An 18,680-nucleotide genomic window follows, 5' to 3' on the forward strand; every position below is an offset into this window, starting at 1 on the left:
ACTTCATCGATGATTCCACCGATCTTTGTGTATATTTGAAATATAGTAGTGATTATAAATTTTATGTGTTTATAAAATTACGCATTGTTAATGAATGTATTGTGTTATCAATTAATGAATGGTCCAGGTTTTTATCATATTCCATGTATATAAATGATTATTTTAGAGAAGGTGAGAATGCAACTGAATACGCACTAAGTGAGAAAACGAAAGTAATACTTGACGCTAATAATGACGATGATAATTTAATGTATATTTGTGCAAATGATAATAATAGTAGAGTTGAAATAGATTTTTCTACATGGAAAAAAATATGTTACTATTTCCCATGTATTGATGAAGCAATTTCTTCATGTTCTACACTTGCTCCTCTAATAAGTAAATATCTATATGAATGTGTTGTGAAGGGTAAATTTTCTAAAGTTACTTTTGTTGAAGATACTGTCACAGCAAATCGTATTCAACTAGAATTAGTTTCTATGTTATTGGGTGATTGATAAATATTTTATTTTTTGAAGAAATATAAAATAGAGAGAAAATGGAGTTTCGACATCCTTTCACTTGCATTATTGCAGGCCCCACTGGGTGTGGTAAATCATATTTTGTAAAAGAGTTTTTAAAACATTATGCCGAAAAATGGAAAAATATAGTATGGTGTTATGGTGAGTGGCAACCTCTGTATGAAACTCTATCCTCAGGTTGTACATTTAAAAAAGGGCTCCCCGAAATAGATGATTTTCCAGCACAAGCTGGCCCCCATCTGGTAATTATTGACGATTTAATGCGAGAATGTGATACACGAATTGTTGACTTTTTTACTAAAGGTAGCCACCACCGAGATTTAAGTGTTATTTTTATAACACAAAATATGTTTCATCAAGCTAAAGGTATGCGAGACATATCATTAAATTGCCATTATATAATATGTTTTAAAAACCCCAGAGACCAGGCTCAAATTAATTATCTAGCACGCCAATTATATCCTGGTAACACAAAATTTGTACAGGAAGCCTATCAGGACGCAACACAAGATCCTCATAGTTATTTGGTTTTTGATTTAAAACAGGGCACTCCCGACGAACATCGTGTTCGAACAAAAATTTTCCCCTCAGATTCTTACAATTATGTTTATGTACCGGTAAAAAAATAATCTCAATAACTGATATGTTTTAATACTCAATTTTAATATAATAGCTACAAAAAGAAAAAAATGATTAGCAAAGAGAGTGCACATTTACTAAAACTTTTAGCAAAGGCAAAACCAAAAGTACGCCAAGCAATTTTACAAAATGCTGATCCCGAATTAATTCGTTCTATTTGTGAATGTTCCTATAACGTATTACAAGGAAATGTTCCGGTAAATAAAAAAGAGAAAAATAGATTAAAAAGGTATAGAAAGGAATTGAGGTATTTAGCGAAAAAGGGTCCATCATTAAAACAAAAGAAAAAACGAATAATTGTACAAAAAGGTGGGTTTCTTACTGCTTTGCTTGCACCTATTATTGGAGGTATACTATCTACTTTAATTAAATAATTATGCAGCAGGCACAAAAGCTTGTTTTAATTGCACCAGAAAAATTGCACCAATATCAAACTATATCTAATTTAGATGATGAGATGAAAAATATTTTAAATAATAAAAATATGAGTGTTGAAGAAAAATGGATACGCTATAAAGAGGTGTTACAAAAATATTTACACATTGTGCAAAAACCCACTGCAACAACATCAACTAGTGTTGGCACTAAGAAGGAGGAGGAGGATGAGGACGGGGAGGAAGAGGATGAAATGCTATCTACTCTTCCCGAAAATTGTCTGCGTAAGGCAAGACCTTTATTACGTAGATTAAAACAAAATTCCAACATTCATTGGGATGACAATGGTAATGTTAATATTTATAATAAATTAATTCCTGGAGCTAATATAGTAGATCTAATAGCAGATTTTGTCAGGTATCGCAAGAAAAATATTCCCCCTACAGGTTGGGAACCCTTTGCTGTACTGTTAGCAAAATCCAATATACCTTTAGAGTATATAGGCAACCCACAGCGTATAGAATATATTCGTAAGCTGACATCATCTGCCGCTGCCGCTGATCCAAAACAGGAAGAAGAAGAGGAGGAGGAGGAGCCACCACGTAAACGTAAAGTTGTCAACAGATGGTGTGATTATAAAATATGAAGAAGCTGGCCGATATTTATTATAACCCTTCACACCCTGCCTCGTTTTCAACCGCAACGTCATTATGGAGAGCTGTGAAGAAATCTATTCCTTTACACAAAGTGCAACAGTGGGTAAAAGAACAGTCGACTTATACTCTGCATAAGCCAGTACGTAAAAAGTTTCCACGTAATCCCTATTTAGTGTTCAATATTGACGATCAGTGGCAAGCGGATTTAAACGATATGCACAGTCTGCAAAAGTATAATGATGGTAATAGGTATATTTTAACAGTGATTGATTTGTTTAGTCGTTATGCCTGGGCTGTGCCTGTACGTACAAAAACTGGTGAAAACATTATAAAAGCATTTAAGCAAATATTTGCATCTACACGTCGTAGACCCTTACGTCTACAAACAGATAAAGGTGTATTAGGTGATAATAGACAGACAGAGGAGATGTATTAGGTGATAATAGACCTATTGACGAAGCTTTAACATCACGTTGGCAAGAAGCTAAAAATAATTTAAAAACTAAAGCTCAAAATAAAATAAATCAAGTGTTGGAAGGATCTGGAAGAAGAAGAAAACGGGGAAAAGTTCATTTTGCAAAGACGACTGGTGGTAAAAAGAAAAGGAAGAGTGATATTTTTGATTAATATGGAACAGACTAGGTTTTATCTTACACTACCGAGTAACAGTTCTATGGAGTATTTTCCACAAAATACTTTGTCATGTTATACTACCAAATTATATCATCCATTGGTGCTAGAGAAAGGTGAGTGGGAGACGGCAGTTGTTGAAGTACATTATACAAATTCATTTCAGAATGTTTCCAAATATACTAATAATATTTATTACCGTCTCATGAATACAGAAAGCTGGAACATAACTAAAATCTTACCAGGACACTATTATAATGTTGATGATATTCTATCTCAAATTAATCATAAAAGTGATATATTAAATTTACAATTAAAAGTTAAAGCAACAGTAAAACGAATTGAAGTCAGTAGAGTAATAAAAGATCAAGAGAGGCGTATAGAAGTACGTCTATCTCCTGAACTAGCCAGAATACTAGGCTTTAATCACATACAACAAGAAGATATTGCAGTTGTGCATCATGCTCGTTATCCACCTGATTTACAAAAATCGCTACCTACACTTATGTATATTTACAGTGATATTGTAGAACCACAAATGGTGGGTGACACTGTAGCTCCGTTGTTACGTATTATAAATACAAATATTACAAAGTATGGTATTAATAATGTACATATTTTTGACAATCCTCACTATGTCTCCGTGCAACGTAAACAATTTGATCAAATTATTATTGATTTAAGAGATAGTACAGGTAATCCACTTCCTTTCCAGCATGGCAGTGTATGTGTAAAATTACATTTTCGCAAGCGTAATACGGTATTATAAATTTTACCATGTGTGAATATTAATAGTGAGAAAAATGCAGTGTGAGTGTATGAAATCAGAATTAGATTTATTTGCTGGTTTACCCACTCAAACCAGTATTATAGGTAATAAAATAGTTCCATATAAGCCTGTGGCTTCGATAGCTGATAATGCACCAATAGAATTTGTTGTCCCCGGTCATGGAGATGACTATATTGACTTACCGCACACAATGTTTTATATTAAAGGTAAAATTACTAAATCAGATGGATCTAATTTAACTTCTGCCGATAAGAAAATCGGCCCTGTAAATGATTTTCTCAATGCAATGTTCAGTGAATTGCAATTATATTTAAATAATCAACTTATTTCCTACTCTTCACACACATACCCATATCGATCGTATATTGAAAAACTACTAAATTATAATGCTGAAGCTAAATCAACGCATCTTCAAACATCAATGTGGTTTAAAGATACTGCAGGGCATATGGACAGTGTGGCCGATAGTAATGTAGGATTTAAACAACGTTTTCTTCTCACTACTTTAAGTCAGTCATTTGAATTATTGGGTTATATTCATGCTGATATATTTAATCAGGAGAAATTTTTACTGAATGGTGTACAACTGCGCATTAAACTAATTCCAGCTAAACCTACATTCTGTCTAATGGGTGACGCAGATGCTGGTGGAAAAGTTGTAATTACAGATGCAACATTGCTTGTGAAAAAGGTTGATGTGTCACCGGCAGTTAAAATTGCACAAAATAAAGTATTACAAAATCCTAAATTTAGAGTAAAATATCCTATAACAAAAGTGCAAGTGAAGACTGAAACGCTGCCACAAGGAATTATGGATAGTACACTTCCAGATCTATTTTCAGGCATAGTGCCTAAACGTATTATTATCGGTTTTGTTACTAATACTGCTTTCAATGGTACTTATCAGACAAATCCGTTCAATTTTCAGCATTTTAATATGTCATTTTTTACATTGTATGTTGATGGAACAGCTGTGCCTTCCAAACCACTACAACCTGATTTTGATAATAAGCTATATATACAAGCATATTCTACGTTATTTACAGGTTCAGGTATTTATTATTCTAATCAAGGTAATAATATTTCACTAGCCGAATATCCTAATGGTTATACTCTACTGGTGTTTGATTTAACTCCCGATTCTAGTGCTAGTGCTGCATTTCATACTAGTCCACAACGGCAAGGAAGTGTACGCCTAGAGGTTCATTTTAAAGAAGCACTCCCATCTCCTGTAACAGCAATTATTTATGGTGAATTCTCTTCAGAATTAGAAATTGATTTCCAGAGAAAAGTATATATTAATTAAAGGGAAAAAATGTTAAATACACTTGAACTTTATGAGGCGCTACAACAAAATCTGCCTAAAGATCATTTTATTGGAGTATATGCTGCAGATGAGCTACCGCTGTTTATTCATACATTTCCAGCAGCCATAATTATAAACACTGATTCTAGTGATAAGCCTGGGGAACATTGGGTTGCTGTTTATATAACTAATATGTGTGTGGGGGAGTATTTCGATAGCTATGGTATACCTCCCTAAATACAACATCATATAAGGTTTTTAAAACGAAACTGTCTGTATTATACATGGAATAAAAGACGAATTCAAGGTGATTTATCTCAATTTTGTGGACATTATTGTTTTTTTATATCTAACATGCCGTGCGTCTGGTTATTCACTACGCAATTTCTTAAACAAATTCTCATTTACCACTATTGATGCTAATGATATTATGCTCTATTCATTTCTGAGATGGTCACTGGCGCGAGATTAAGTTCTCCGTAAACCGTGTGTGATGGTCACTGGCGCGAGATTAAGTTCTCCGTAAACCATGGTCACTGGCGCGAGATTAAGTTCTCCGTAAACCATGTATGTGTGATGGTCCCTGGCGCGAGATTAAGTTCTCCGTAAACCATGTATGTGTGATTGTGGTTGACATGAGATTATATATATGTGTGTGTGAATAACCAGACGTCGTTATTTTTTTTTAAACTCTGCTAAAATGTCTACAAAATGAATAACCTAACCTTTTAACTCCGCCATTGCCGGTCCCAAGCCCTGGATGAGAAAGGAGGAGGGAAGGTCCTAACAGAACGAGTACTTCTGCTATGTTCCAATAGGGGTTGAAAAAAGAGAACAAATCTGCTATGTTCCAATAGGGGTTGAAAAAGAGAACGAGTACACCCTTGTTATCTGATCTGCTGAGTGTTACGTAGTCTTGTGTGTTATCTGCCTTGCTATGTGTTCGTAATCTTATGGGTTATCTCCTATGTTAAAATAGGGGTTGGAAAACGAGTACACCCTTGTTATGTTACGTACTCTTATGTGTTATCTCTGCTCTTCTTTGTGCTCGTAGGGGGTGGAAAATATGCTCATAAAATCTGTGCTATGTTTGTAATCTCCATGTATTCTCTTCTATGTTAAAATAAGGGTTGGAAAACGAATACACCCTTGCTACGTTACGTACTCTTATGTGCTCTTCTATGTGTTCGTAGGGGTTGAAAAATATGCTCATAAAAGAGAACGAGTATACCCTTGTTATGTTATGTATTCTTATCTGTTATCTGCTCTGCTGTGTGTTACGTAGGGGGTGGAAAAGTGATCATAAAAGGGAACGAGTACACCCCCTAAAATGTGCTCATAAAAGGGAACGAGTACACCCCCCTTAAAAGGGCTCATAAAAGAGAACAAATTCACCCCTAACATGGAGGTCGTAAAAGACCATGGGTGGACGGGGCGTGGATCATAGCGTATCGTGAGACACTGGAAAATTCAGTCCTTGCTCTCAGGAGACCATGGAAAAAAGGCGATTTTTCAGCTACCGGGTGTCAGGTGCCTCCCACCTACTGTCGTTGAATATCAATTTTTTTGAGGAGACATCATTTTTTAAGAAGTTTCATTCCCATCCAATAGATGGGAGGGCAGTAGAAGTCAACATATTCTCTGCGGCCAGAGATGTTTTCAACTTTGTGGATTATGAGACATGGAGAATGTTTTCAGGCTATATAATAATATGGGTTGTAGTAGGAAAACTAATAACAAATCAGGTTGTGGATAATGGGTCAGAGTTACTATTGCGATAAAATGCTTCTTAAGTACATGCATGGAGGTTATGTGCAAAATACATGTGGATTTAGGTGGTAGATACGGCGGTATGGATTATATTGGTCCATGCCAGACGTCCCGGTTTTCCGGGACAGTCCCGATTTTCAATGAACCAATTCACTGTCCCGAAAAAGGCTTTCGAGACTCCGGTTTGTCCCGGTTTTCGTTCTTCAGATTGCAAAAATTCAACCCGAAAGAACTAGTATGTCTCGTAAAAACGGGAGGTAGTATTTCTGACTCAGTTGATACCGCAACGAAGTAAAAAAAAAAAAAAGTATGTCTTCAATCATAAATTAGAAAATGTGTCGTAATTGGCACAATATTTAGGACTTGTTAAAGACAAAAAAAAAAAAAAAACGAAATTCGGGATAAGGGACGCCAGGTAGCTCTTCTTATTTTACCTTTTCACATTCTTTTTGCATTCCTTGTGGGGCTTCGTTTCTGTTAACTGTGTATAGTATGAACTAGAAAATTGTGAGTAGTAACCTGGAAAAGACAGGTAATTAATTGATTCTGACCAAATGAGTGGGAACCGTGAAATTGTATTTGCGTCCCGGTTTTTCGTTTACAAAATCTGGCAACCCTATATCTATGGCTTCGGTGCGTTCGAAAGCAAGAGAGTAGGCCAGACGTAAGGCGTGTCTTTCGAGAACTTTTAGGTTCTCATGGAAAGTTGGCGCAGCTGACAACCAGGCAAAATGTCCATACATAATTGCTGGACGTACAAAGACTTTATATGTTTGCAGTAGAAGTTTCGAATTAAGAGCCCACGTGGTGCCTTTAAGTTTTCGTAGAAGGTTCAAACGGAGCCGGATATTAGCTTCCAATTGTTTCAGATGGGGCTTCCAGGTAAGATGTTTGTCAAATGTTACACCCAGATATTTGAGACTGTTTTGAATTGGGATTGGAAAATTAAAAAGATTTAAATGTAGACGTTTTGGATTGCGAATGATACAGTATTTATTGCGTTTGGGCCCGAATAGAGTCATTTTAGTTTTATTTGCATTCAGCTTGAGCTTTCATTTCAGGCAGCATGTAGCTAATTTGTCCAAAGCTGGTTGTAGAAGTTGATTAATACAAGCAACAGAAGAACCCAACGTTATATAAGCGCTATCACCAGCAAATTGTAAAGCACATAGTGGAAGAAATCATAGTTCAAAAGTCAACTATTAGAAAACATTATCTAAAATATTTTGTGCGAGAAAGTATAAACACATTTCTTGCATCTTTCACTAGCTTTTTACACACTTATTATTGGATACTTTCATGCGAGATTCATTACGTTAATATATTTTAAAACCTTAACTTCGAGATTTGTGTATCACCTTTCGCTTGTAAAATATTGCTGAAAATTTATATTTTCTAGATTTTCAGTTTAATTTTCTTTTGTCTTGTAAGCTTACTTCGGTGCCATTAGACTTCTTTTTCAAAGCCAGATTGAGCTCTAATTGCGTTTCGAACAATCGTACTGAAATTCAGGTTATATATGGTACGTTAAATTACATATACGACATATGGTAGAACAATCTAAAGAACCTTCAAGATAGGAGATATAACCTCAGTGAAACATTGTGTCCTCATTGTACAGACTTTTTGACATTTCGTCCCCAGAAAGCAGAAAGGTGCTAAGCGCCACTTTTCTTGATGTCCGACTAAGTGCATATCCTCATTACCCATTTCATGTTTAATGTTGTGCAGAAAGAAGACAAGTGGCAAGAGACAATATGAAAGGTTTACAGTGAAAACTGAATTCTAGAAGCAAGAAATAATCGTAATTAATTAGCGTTTCATTCGTTTTTTATGCTCTCCTGAGAAATTTTCATTTTGGAGCTTAGCTCCTTTCTGCTTACTGGGCGCGATTTGTCCATCGGAAAACAATACCTACTTGACTGCAAACAATAATGTTATTATTTGTAAGATTTTTTTTATTTTACTAAATTTACCGGTATTTTAGTATTTGTAATGAAAAGAACAAAAATACCATTTTAAGACTCTTTTAAGCAAGTGATTTTTTTTTCATAAAATTACAAAACAATAGAATTACAAGTTACATTCATAATTTCATTTGTACAAAAGTAATACAATATAATTAACAGAGTAATAAGCATCAAACTTTAAGAAATAATAGAATGAAATGTAACTTACGTTTTAATGTGTAGTCTGAACAAACTTTAGAAAAAAAAAATAATCAAATGTTTAAAAACAAAATTGTTTCTGAAATATTTATAGTTGAGGTCATATTAAGTCATTTGCAACAAAATTTTTGGTTACTTTCAGTGCTTCAGTGGTTCTATCAAACATGTACCGAATTTGGTTTCTATAAAACATCTAACTTAGAAGATCTACCTTTTGGCAAGAATGTAACTTTGGATTTTTTCATTCAACGATGCATCGATCTTTATGGGCCGACGTAAGTTAGCGTTTATATAATGGAGTCATTAGTTTTCTTTAATTGATCTATATGTTTTTGTATTCTTAAAACTAATATTTGCTGATTTTGTAGTAACAAAGTTATATAGGAATAAAAAGTTTCGCAAACAATTTTCAAGACCGTATGTTAAAATAATCTTGAAACATATATGTGCTAGTTTGTATACAACGTCAAAGTTTCTTTTAACGCTTTTCTTCTTTAAAAAAAAAATGCATATGAGTAGACTTAACATTGAACATAAACTGTTTCGAGACACACTTCCTTCATGTTAAGTGTATTTAATCCATAACTTCACATTGTCCAAAAATATGGTGGTCTACTATTTTTTATTTTTTTCTCTTTTACGTACTATGTTATTTAAAATCAATTATTTTATGAACAGATTTCTTTGGTATCTAACGAAACTAGATCTGTAATTTCTTTATTAAGTGCTTATGGAAAGGAATAAATTTCGCGGAAAGTCAACAAAATGACGAATCGGAAAAGTTGAGATCTTTTATCCTATCATTCTGAATTTTAACGTCCGTCAATTTTATTTACTCATTATATTAGGTCCTTTCACATTGAAAAACAATATATATCTTGCAGGAATATTATAACCACTAGGTTTCAGTTTATTTACCCTCATAAAATTTTCTTTTTAACCCTGGTCCCTATACCGATAACGTTTGGAACGCACTGTATAATATTGGAAGATATAATTAGTTTTTACTGAATAAATTTTCTCTAACTCGCTTTAAAAAATCCAATTTTATCTAACTAATAACAATTTGCAAGTTTTAAAATTATCATGTGTTTGGGTTTATAGATAATAATTTATTTTTATTTATTCATCATTTCTTTATAACTCTTTCACATATTTGGGCATCTCATTAGCGGTTATGAATTATACATTACTAGCGTATATTACCCGCTTCGCTATGTTGAAATGAAAATTTAAACGCACAACTCCGTATCTCAAGTGTTTAGTACCCATGAAATATGCTTTTTTTGATTTAAATTTCATTGATTTGAACAGCATCGGAAAGATCATTGATCATCTCAGCGACCCCGAAAACCATGAATTCGACACTAATATTGGTCATTCTCGATCATTTATATACATTTCCCCCTCCATCGTGTTGCGGGTATGGCATCGGAAGTGTCACCGTTCATCTCAGAGACCTGAAAAATGTGAATTCAACACTAATGTCGGTCATTTTCGATCATTTTAAAATTTATCTTCCTCCATATCCTACGGTTTTGAATTTGAATTTAAACAGGTTCCAAAGCATCACTATTCATTTTGTTCATAGTGCTCGAAAGTATCACTAAGCGACCCAGAAAACTATAAATTCGACACTGACAGTGGCCATTTTATTTATTTATTCTATCATATATATATATATATATATATATATATATATATATATATATATATATATATATATATATATTGCTTCCCTTCATCTGCGCTGCGGCACAGGGCATCATAATTATCACTGTTAATCTCAGCTACTCCTAAAACTATGGATTCGACACCAATATTAGTCATTTTCGATCATTTTTAAATGTTTATACCCCTCCCTTACGTTGTACCCTCCCCCTCCCCAACAATCAGGGCTGAACTTGGATTGGAACAGCATCAGAAGTGTCACTGTTTCTCTTATCGACCCCAACTATTGATTTAACACTAATATCGGTCATTTTTGATAATGTTTAAATTTCTCTCCCCCTCCCTAATATGCATCGTCAAAGTGAATAGCTTAAGGTAACCCTTGCCCCTAAACTCGTGGGTGTTGAAAACTTGATCAAGATCGGTAGGGTGGTTCAAGAATAATGATGTCACAAAGGCAGTCATTTTGATTTCATTTTTTTACATATATATCTCCCCCTCCCCTGGATTGGCTCTTCAAAGTGAAACGATAAAAAGCACCCAAGGGCCCACTTTCATATATGTTGAAAATTTAATCGAGGTTGGTTGGGTGATTCAAAAAGTTATTAGGTTTTATTAGTTTTTATTTACACGTCCCCCTCCCCTAGGATCTACCGTTAAAGTGAAATTACAAAAATGTTTCCAGATCCGAACTTCATGTTTCTTAAAAATTTGATTGAGATCGGTCGAATAGTTCAATAATTATTAAATTACAACAATAGTCACTTTCAGTGTTATATAAATTCATTTTTATATATCTCCCCCTCCTTCTCCTCCCCTACCTTGTACGTCAAATTTAAACCACACAAACAATCCCAGGCCTGAACCTCGTCTATGTTGAAAATTTGATCAAGATCGGTCGAGTGGTTCAGGAGTTATTAAGTTTTATTTGTATTTTATACCCCCTCAGTTCTATCATCAAAGTAAACAGCCTAAAACCAGTTCGGCCTCAATTTCATCCATGTTACAAATTTAATCGAGATCAGTCGAGCGGTTCAAGATATTTAGTCACAAACACAGTGATTTTCAATTTTATATATACAGATTATTTCAAGGTAATTCACATTTTAGGAATTGGATAAAATTTCTTCCAAATATTTGCCAATTCCAAGTTAGATAGGACCCTTAGGACCCGCCTCAGCCCTATGAGATATCCATATTCTAGTCAGAACAAGTCTTATATATTTCAAACAATTTTTTATTTGATTTTGTATAACGCCACGCGAAAAGTCTGTGTCGTGATTGGTAATTGCACCAAACCTCAGTGCTTTGGCGCGTTTCTACATAGCTTTTTTACTAAAAACCTCTTGAGGAGATAACACTTCGGAGATTCGCTGTGAAAGCTATTTACTAGTATCGACGAAAATACTGAAAAATAAGGTAATATTTGTCCAACATATATTATAGGAGCAAATATTAAACCATAATAAGACATGGCTACTTAAGAAATATTGTAAATACGAACAGAAGTAGCATAAATGTGGAAGCTTATGCATTGACCGCCATGATTAGGATGATAAGCATCTCAGGACAGGTATCAAGTGTAAAGTGAATCTGATTTCGTGTTTTAGTGATCTATTAAAATTGAAAGTTGGAGGTTCGATTCCCTTCCAAATATTTTCCTTACCATTTGCAGTTTAGTAGGTTGATAACATGTCCACTGGATAGCTTTTAGTGTAGTATCTTTGTATTTTGTTTTAGGACATGGCGGTATCTATTATTTTCGTTGGTTTGATTTAATTTCGTATTGACGTATTGACTCCTGCCTAGTTTGGCTTGCGTACTTGTTCACTTCAGCAAGATGGGTTGAAGGAAGAAACTGAGGGTTCCTTTCTTTCAGAAAGGGACCTTCTCAACCCTCTTTTGGCTTAATTCAATTTAATTTAGTACCAAAAATGTGAAACTTTCTAGTGCAAAAAACTGATTAGTTTTCTGCTCCCCCTCTACCACTGGAGCCAGTTAGGTGATGTCAAATTTTTCTGAGTTCTCCATACATAATTAATACAAATGCGTAGGTTTCTGTTAGTTGTAAGTAAAGAAATCTACGACATAATGTAAAAGATTAGTAACTATTTGATTTTATGTGTATTCTTGGTTGTATGTGTATTCTTGGAAACACGGTGTTGTATTTGATGTATGGCATAGGTCATGACGGGTATAAATATTTTTGTTTAATCAGCTATGGCTCTACGAAGCGAGCAAGAACAATAAAACAGAACTAGTAATAGTAACAATGAAGTCTGAAAATCTTCTTGGTTATGACACCTCAGTATTATAGCTTTATATTGTTAACTGGCATAAAACTGAGACGTTCCAATAATGGAGCAGTGGGAACTGTAGGCATGGTGGGAGAATAATCTGCAGAAGTTGTTGGTTTCCATAACTTTACAGATACTTGCAATCTGGATGCAAATAAAAATTATTTTTACAATATTTGCTTGTTATATTCGAATTACCCACGTTTAAGATAACTTTAGAGGCACACACACTCAAATGAAATAATGGAAAATATTCAGTATCAGTCTACGCAACGCAAAAACTGCGAAAAAGCAATTATTAAATTATTATACATATGTCTATTACCGAAAACTGAAACGAAAACTGCTACGGAATGACCAAAATATGTTAATAGTGTTTTATTTCGTTACAAAGCTTTATTATTTCAACTCCTAATTAATTTGGTTCAACTACTTGTAAACATTAATCATTCTGAAGGAGTCATTCATTATTTCGATAGTTGGACATGATATTGTAAAGTATCCAAAATCCTAACATGTACTTTTTAAATTTATTTTGTTTACTATAAAACAAGGAAGCGATATTCAAACTGCTAACATCACACCACAATTATAGGAAGTTTTCCTATACGGAAATAACTAGGTAAGATATTTCAGAAAGAGACCTGAGCTAAGCTCTACGCCACAACCAGGAAGCACCTGAATCAGGGAAAGGGGTTGTGCTGGTTGAGGACGGAGAGTAGACTCGGGGAGTTGTAATTAAGATCGGATAGTGTGAACACATCGATTGGAGATTATCAGAGGTGAACTACCTGTGAGTATTGCATCTATTTACGATGTTGGATAATCATAATGGTTACATTTTTGTGCCATTACGATGTAGTAGATTTTTATAGTTAAAACCATTTCGAGTCCTAATAGTTTGTGGTGTGATGTCGAAAATATCCAAAAGAAATTGATTATTTCATTTCTTATCCTAAGATGATTAGTTAAATTTATCCTTGAGTTGCCTAAATACACGGTGTTACAAATTTCAGATGAGCTACGCTCTACCCCAAGTATAAAAAGTTTCTAAGATACTAAGTTATTCCAGTTAGAAATTTGTAGCACACGTTAATATAGTAATGCACTATATATATGGATTATTATGTGGCCCTCATTCTGTAGCGTTTACGTCATTGTAAAACAAATTTTTCGTTTGAGTTTGCGATAACCGATATACCAGCTGTAATTGCTTCTTGCATTGTTTGCATTGTGTTTCAATCCGCAACTTTTGCGTTGATTGACACGGAATGTTGTCCGTTGTTTCATTGGTGTGTGTGTGTGTGTGCCTAAAGTTATCTTATACGTAGGTAATGCAGATACATGCAGCAAATATTCTGAATATCGTTATATATTATATTTACATCCAGATTGCAAATATTAGATAAAGTTAGACAAACCAACCACTTCTTCAGATTATACTTCCACTATTCAAACAGTTCCTACTTATTGAGAGCGTGTTATTGAAGCGTCTAAGTATTATGTCAGTTAACAATATAAAGATATAACATTCCTACAATATAAATATTGTTTTTGAATGTGGAAAGACCTAATATAATGAGAAAATGAAATTGATCAAAATTAAAATTCTAAAAAGTAGGGAAACAGCTATTCTATGTGTTTTTTGTCTCTGAATTATATGATATTAATATTTGTTTAATCCAGTTTATAAAATATAAGATAGAAAGTGCTAAATAATACAAAAAGTTCAAATTCGCTTTTTTTTTTTTTTTTTGGCTTGTAAGTATATTCTAAAAGTGCAGCTAGCCTTTAGAGGTACTTTGCATGTAATCTACCCTCACGTACTCATTGTCCCATTTTTGGGGCGATCTGCTGCGCAGAGATAAACGGACTAACTAACTAACTAACTCTATGGCCTATGGAACCCGGAGGTTCAGTGCCGCGTTCACAAAAGCTCTCCACTGACTTCTATCCTTAGCTAATTGGATCCAGTTTCTACTTTGTATTCCTATCTCTGCGAGATCCATCTTAATATTATCCTCCCATCTGCGTCTAGGTCTTCCTAATGGTCGTTTTCCTATGGGTCTACCAGTCAAGACTTTGAAAGCGTTTCTACTTTCTTCCATTCTAGCTACATGACCTGCCCACCTAAGCCTCCTAGATTTGACGACCCTAGCAATGTTGGGTAAACGGTATAAACTATGTAGTTCCTCGTTATGAAGCTTTCGCCATTCCCCATTCTTGTTCCTCTTGGGTCCGAATATTCTTCTCAGGATCCTGTTCTCAAATACTTTCAGTCTATGTTCTTCCCTCAGAGTAAGCGACCATGTTTCGCAACCATACAGAACAACAGGCATGATTATCGTTGAGATAAACGGACAGAAAAATAAATTGTCTCTTTCTTGAGAGTATTCGGTCCGTAAATAGACCAGTAAAGCGAAAAACTGAAAAAAGAATGAAGAAACAATAATTTGGGGAGATATGAGTTAAATAGGTTAATCGAGCAGATTAGTATGCTTACATCATATTATCATTTGACTGATACAGTCTGGAACAAAAATATAACATACACTTCTTTTTTTAAATACTACGCACATATAACTTAACTTACACCAGAAGGGTGAAGGTTGGAACAGACTTAGAGAATATTCCCAATGAAAGCTTAATTTGCCCTTATCATTATTACCAAATTATTATTTACATCCCTTCTGCTAGGTAAGAATTCCAACATTTTGATTATCAAAACAACTAAGAGAAAAGTAGGTAAGAACTCAGATGAAATATTCAGAGTTACTAAAGGATTTAAGAAGAAAATTGAACAATGCTAGTCTCGGTTTTATAATTGAGGAGCCCTATGTAATAAGGGCCCATAACAGGAAACCATGTTTTGAGAAAGTTGCGTCTAAACATTTCAAACATAGATATAGATTTTAATTAACGTTTGTACATGTGCATCCTAGAAGAAAAACATGGATTCATTCTTTTCCTTTCACAAAATACAAATTTCTAACAGTTTGTTTCACTACAACATAAATATGTACTACTTTTACATGTCCCGGTAAAAGCTACCCCTGAGACCCCTGGTACGAATTTGGGAAGAAAAGAACGCTTCGTCTTGGTCTGAGGCCTGGACCATGGTAGTCATGACCAAAATTTGGCAACTCTCGGTCCACTTGTCTTGTCCGCAGGCAGCACAGAGACAGCAGACAGACAAACACACAAACTCTTTATTTATATTAGATTAAAATACAAATCGGTACATGTTTTGAAGGAAACTGCCTGTAAGCATCTCATGTCAAATTCCTAAATCTCATGCCGTTACCATTTTTTGTTATTTGATGTGACATCCTCCATTCAACCATGGATCAATGAGAGTATTTTCATGTGGTTACATTGCCCTGATAATGCACTGAGTGTAATGTGAAATCTATCAAATATTCCAGGTTATAAACTACGACTACATTCTCATTAGCCACAGAGCACCTTTGGCAGTTTAAATGACTTTGGTAGCGTGATATTCACGCTACAAACAATATACATATGCAAATATTTTTCATACATACGTTACACCTTTGTAAAATGAAATTATTTACAAAATTTTGGCAACATATCTTTTTTTTTTCAGTTTTAACGAAACCTCGTTGAATTATGGAGTTGGGAGAACGAACACATTTTATGGTGGACTGGCTCCGGAGATAACTAGAGTAGTATTTGTTCATGGATCCATAGACCCGTGGCATCCACTTGGAATTTTAGAAAACTTGAATGAGGACGCACCTGCAATATATATTGAAGGTGAGTTCAACTTATTAACTTAACAACGAATATGCATATATTTTCCTAAAACTGATTAGACGAGAGACATCTCAATTTTAGTGTAGTGAGAACACGAATATGCCTACCGGAAGCGGACCAGTTGATATTCGGGAGATAGAAAACCCTGACTTTTACTACAACAAGAGCGGTAATTCGTAATAACTGTATTTTAACAATTTGTTCAAAATATAGTCATGATGTTGACGTTATAGAGTATATGCTAGCAAGGAACTAATTATTTTGAGACAATTGAAATATTATGTGCTGCAATATATATATATATATATATATATATATATATATATATATATGTGTGTGTGTGTGTGTGTGTGTGTGTGTGTATGTGTGTGTGTGTGTTACTACTAGCTTCAATACTCATTGTTCGCATGCGTCATATAAAATATTAATGTATACAAACTCAAGAACGAAAGATAAAAATATCGATCATTTTAAATACTTTTACATTTTCCGGTAAAGGCCCTCTCAAACCCCCTACTTCGACTTTTTTTAAAGCCTCTGGTCCCCAGCCGATGAGGGTTCTATTTGGAAGTCGACGTCTGTGGGAATATCACCATTCATCTCAGTGACCGCGAAAACTATTTATTTCGCACTAATATCGGGCATTTTGTAGTACTTTTATATGTTTTGGTAACCCCCTGCAGGTGACCCTGGCACGCATAAAATGGTAGTTGAATTTGAGTCATCACTAATGGAATTGTCACCATTGATCTCAGCGACCGCGAAAACTGAATTTGAAACTAATATCGGTCATTTTGAATTATTTTTACATGTCTCATTGTCCAATCTCCCGGTGACCCCCGGCCTGCAGCCAAATGATGGTGAATTTGGAAGTTAATGCGATCGGCATTTCACTATTGATCTGAGTGACCGCCAAAACTATGAGTTTGACACTGATATCGGTCATTACTACATTTGCGTATATCAGTAAACGCCCCACCCCGAGACCCCCTGATTCGAATTTTGAAAATAACTCTCCATCTTTGTCTGGGGACTGGACAAAGGTACCAGCAACCAAAATTTGGTAACTCTCGGTCTACTCGTGTGGTCCCCAGGCCGCACACAGGTAGACACATAAACAAACTCTTGATTGTATTTATAGTATATTAGATATACAAAGTTATTTAAGGATTACAGATTTTACTTATTCGTAATTTAGAGAATTCAATAGTTGCAATCTATATTGTGACATTTACTGAGTTCAGTGAAGAAAAGAGAAGTGTTCATTTTTGGACATTTTGAACTTCATTCATCTATAAAATTTCTACCTGAACCTCTTTCTAGAGCTTAAATGATTCCAGATATGGAAAATGCGAGGAGTGGTCAAAAAGTAAGTTTACAAAGCCTGCAATGAAACGTGTATAACAGGGACGGCACTAAGTTTGGGCGGGGGTGGGCGACCGCCCACCCCAACAGAAGTAGGATAATGAAGGTGACATCCTGTACTTAAAAAGCAATAGGTATTGTTATTGATTGTAATGTAATAGGTTCTAGGACCCTGTTTAACTCTGCAATGAACAATGATTTTATTTACAAACATAATTCCAGATACAGCTGAACGCCAATTTACACTGGAATAAGCAGTCTTCACCCTAAAAGTGAACATTTCCTCTAATTTAAGAAAATTGAGCCACTTGCACGTCATTATGGATGTGATGTCAATAGTGTAGAGGTGAAAATGAAACTTCTCCCGAAAGTTTTGAAACGTTATGAGGAAAAGCAATGCAAAATTACCCCCGTTTCTCAGTCTACTGAAGTGATGGATCGTTTCAAAATTGCTTTTCACGAAATTCACAAATTAGCCGTAATTGCTGTCACCATTCCTGTATCTAGCTCACCATGTGAGCGTTCTTTCTCATGTCTTAGACGGGTTAAAACATATCTAAGAAGTCGAATGGCAACTAAGGGATCTTTGTTTACCTTCAGAAGAAAAAAATGTAGTGAATATTGCTGTAGAGAATGTGGTAAAATTATTCGATGTTGGACATAACAATCAACGCAATGTACTCCATTAAAGTGCAGGTACAAAAGTTTATTGTAA

General features: G+C 34.7%; 1 protein-coding gene across 1 annotated transcript in view; it reads left to right on the forward strand.

Annotated features, from left to right (window-relative positions):
• LOC145674263 (putative serine protease K12H4.7) overlaps positions 1-18,680 on the forward strand; it is a 166,821-nt gene that overhangs the window by 132,071 nt on the left and 16,070 nt on the right. The window contains exons 8-9 of the mRNA XM_081744098.1: positions 8,998-9,130; positions 16,431-16,600. Of these exons, the coding sequence (XP_081600224.1) occupies positions 8,998-9,130; positions 16,431-16,600 (303 nt within the window). The remainder of the gene's footprint in view (positions 1-8,997; positions 9,131-16,430; positions 16,601-18,680) is intronic.

Source organism: Thermobia domestica, chromosome 17 (assembly GCF_964235325.1).
Source record: "Thermobia domestica chromosome 17, izTheDome1.hap1.1, whole genome shotgun sequence".
Taxonomy (NCBI): Eukaryota; Metazoa; Arthropoda; class Insecta; order Zygentoma; family Lepismatidae; genus Thermobia; species Thermobia domestica.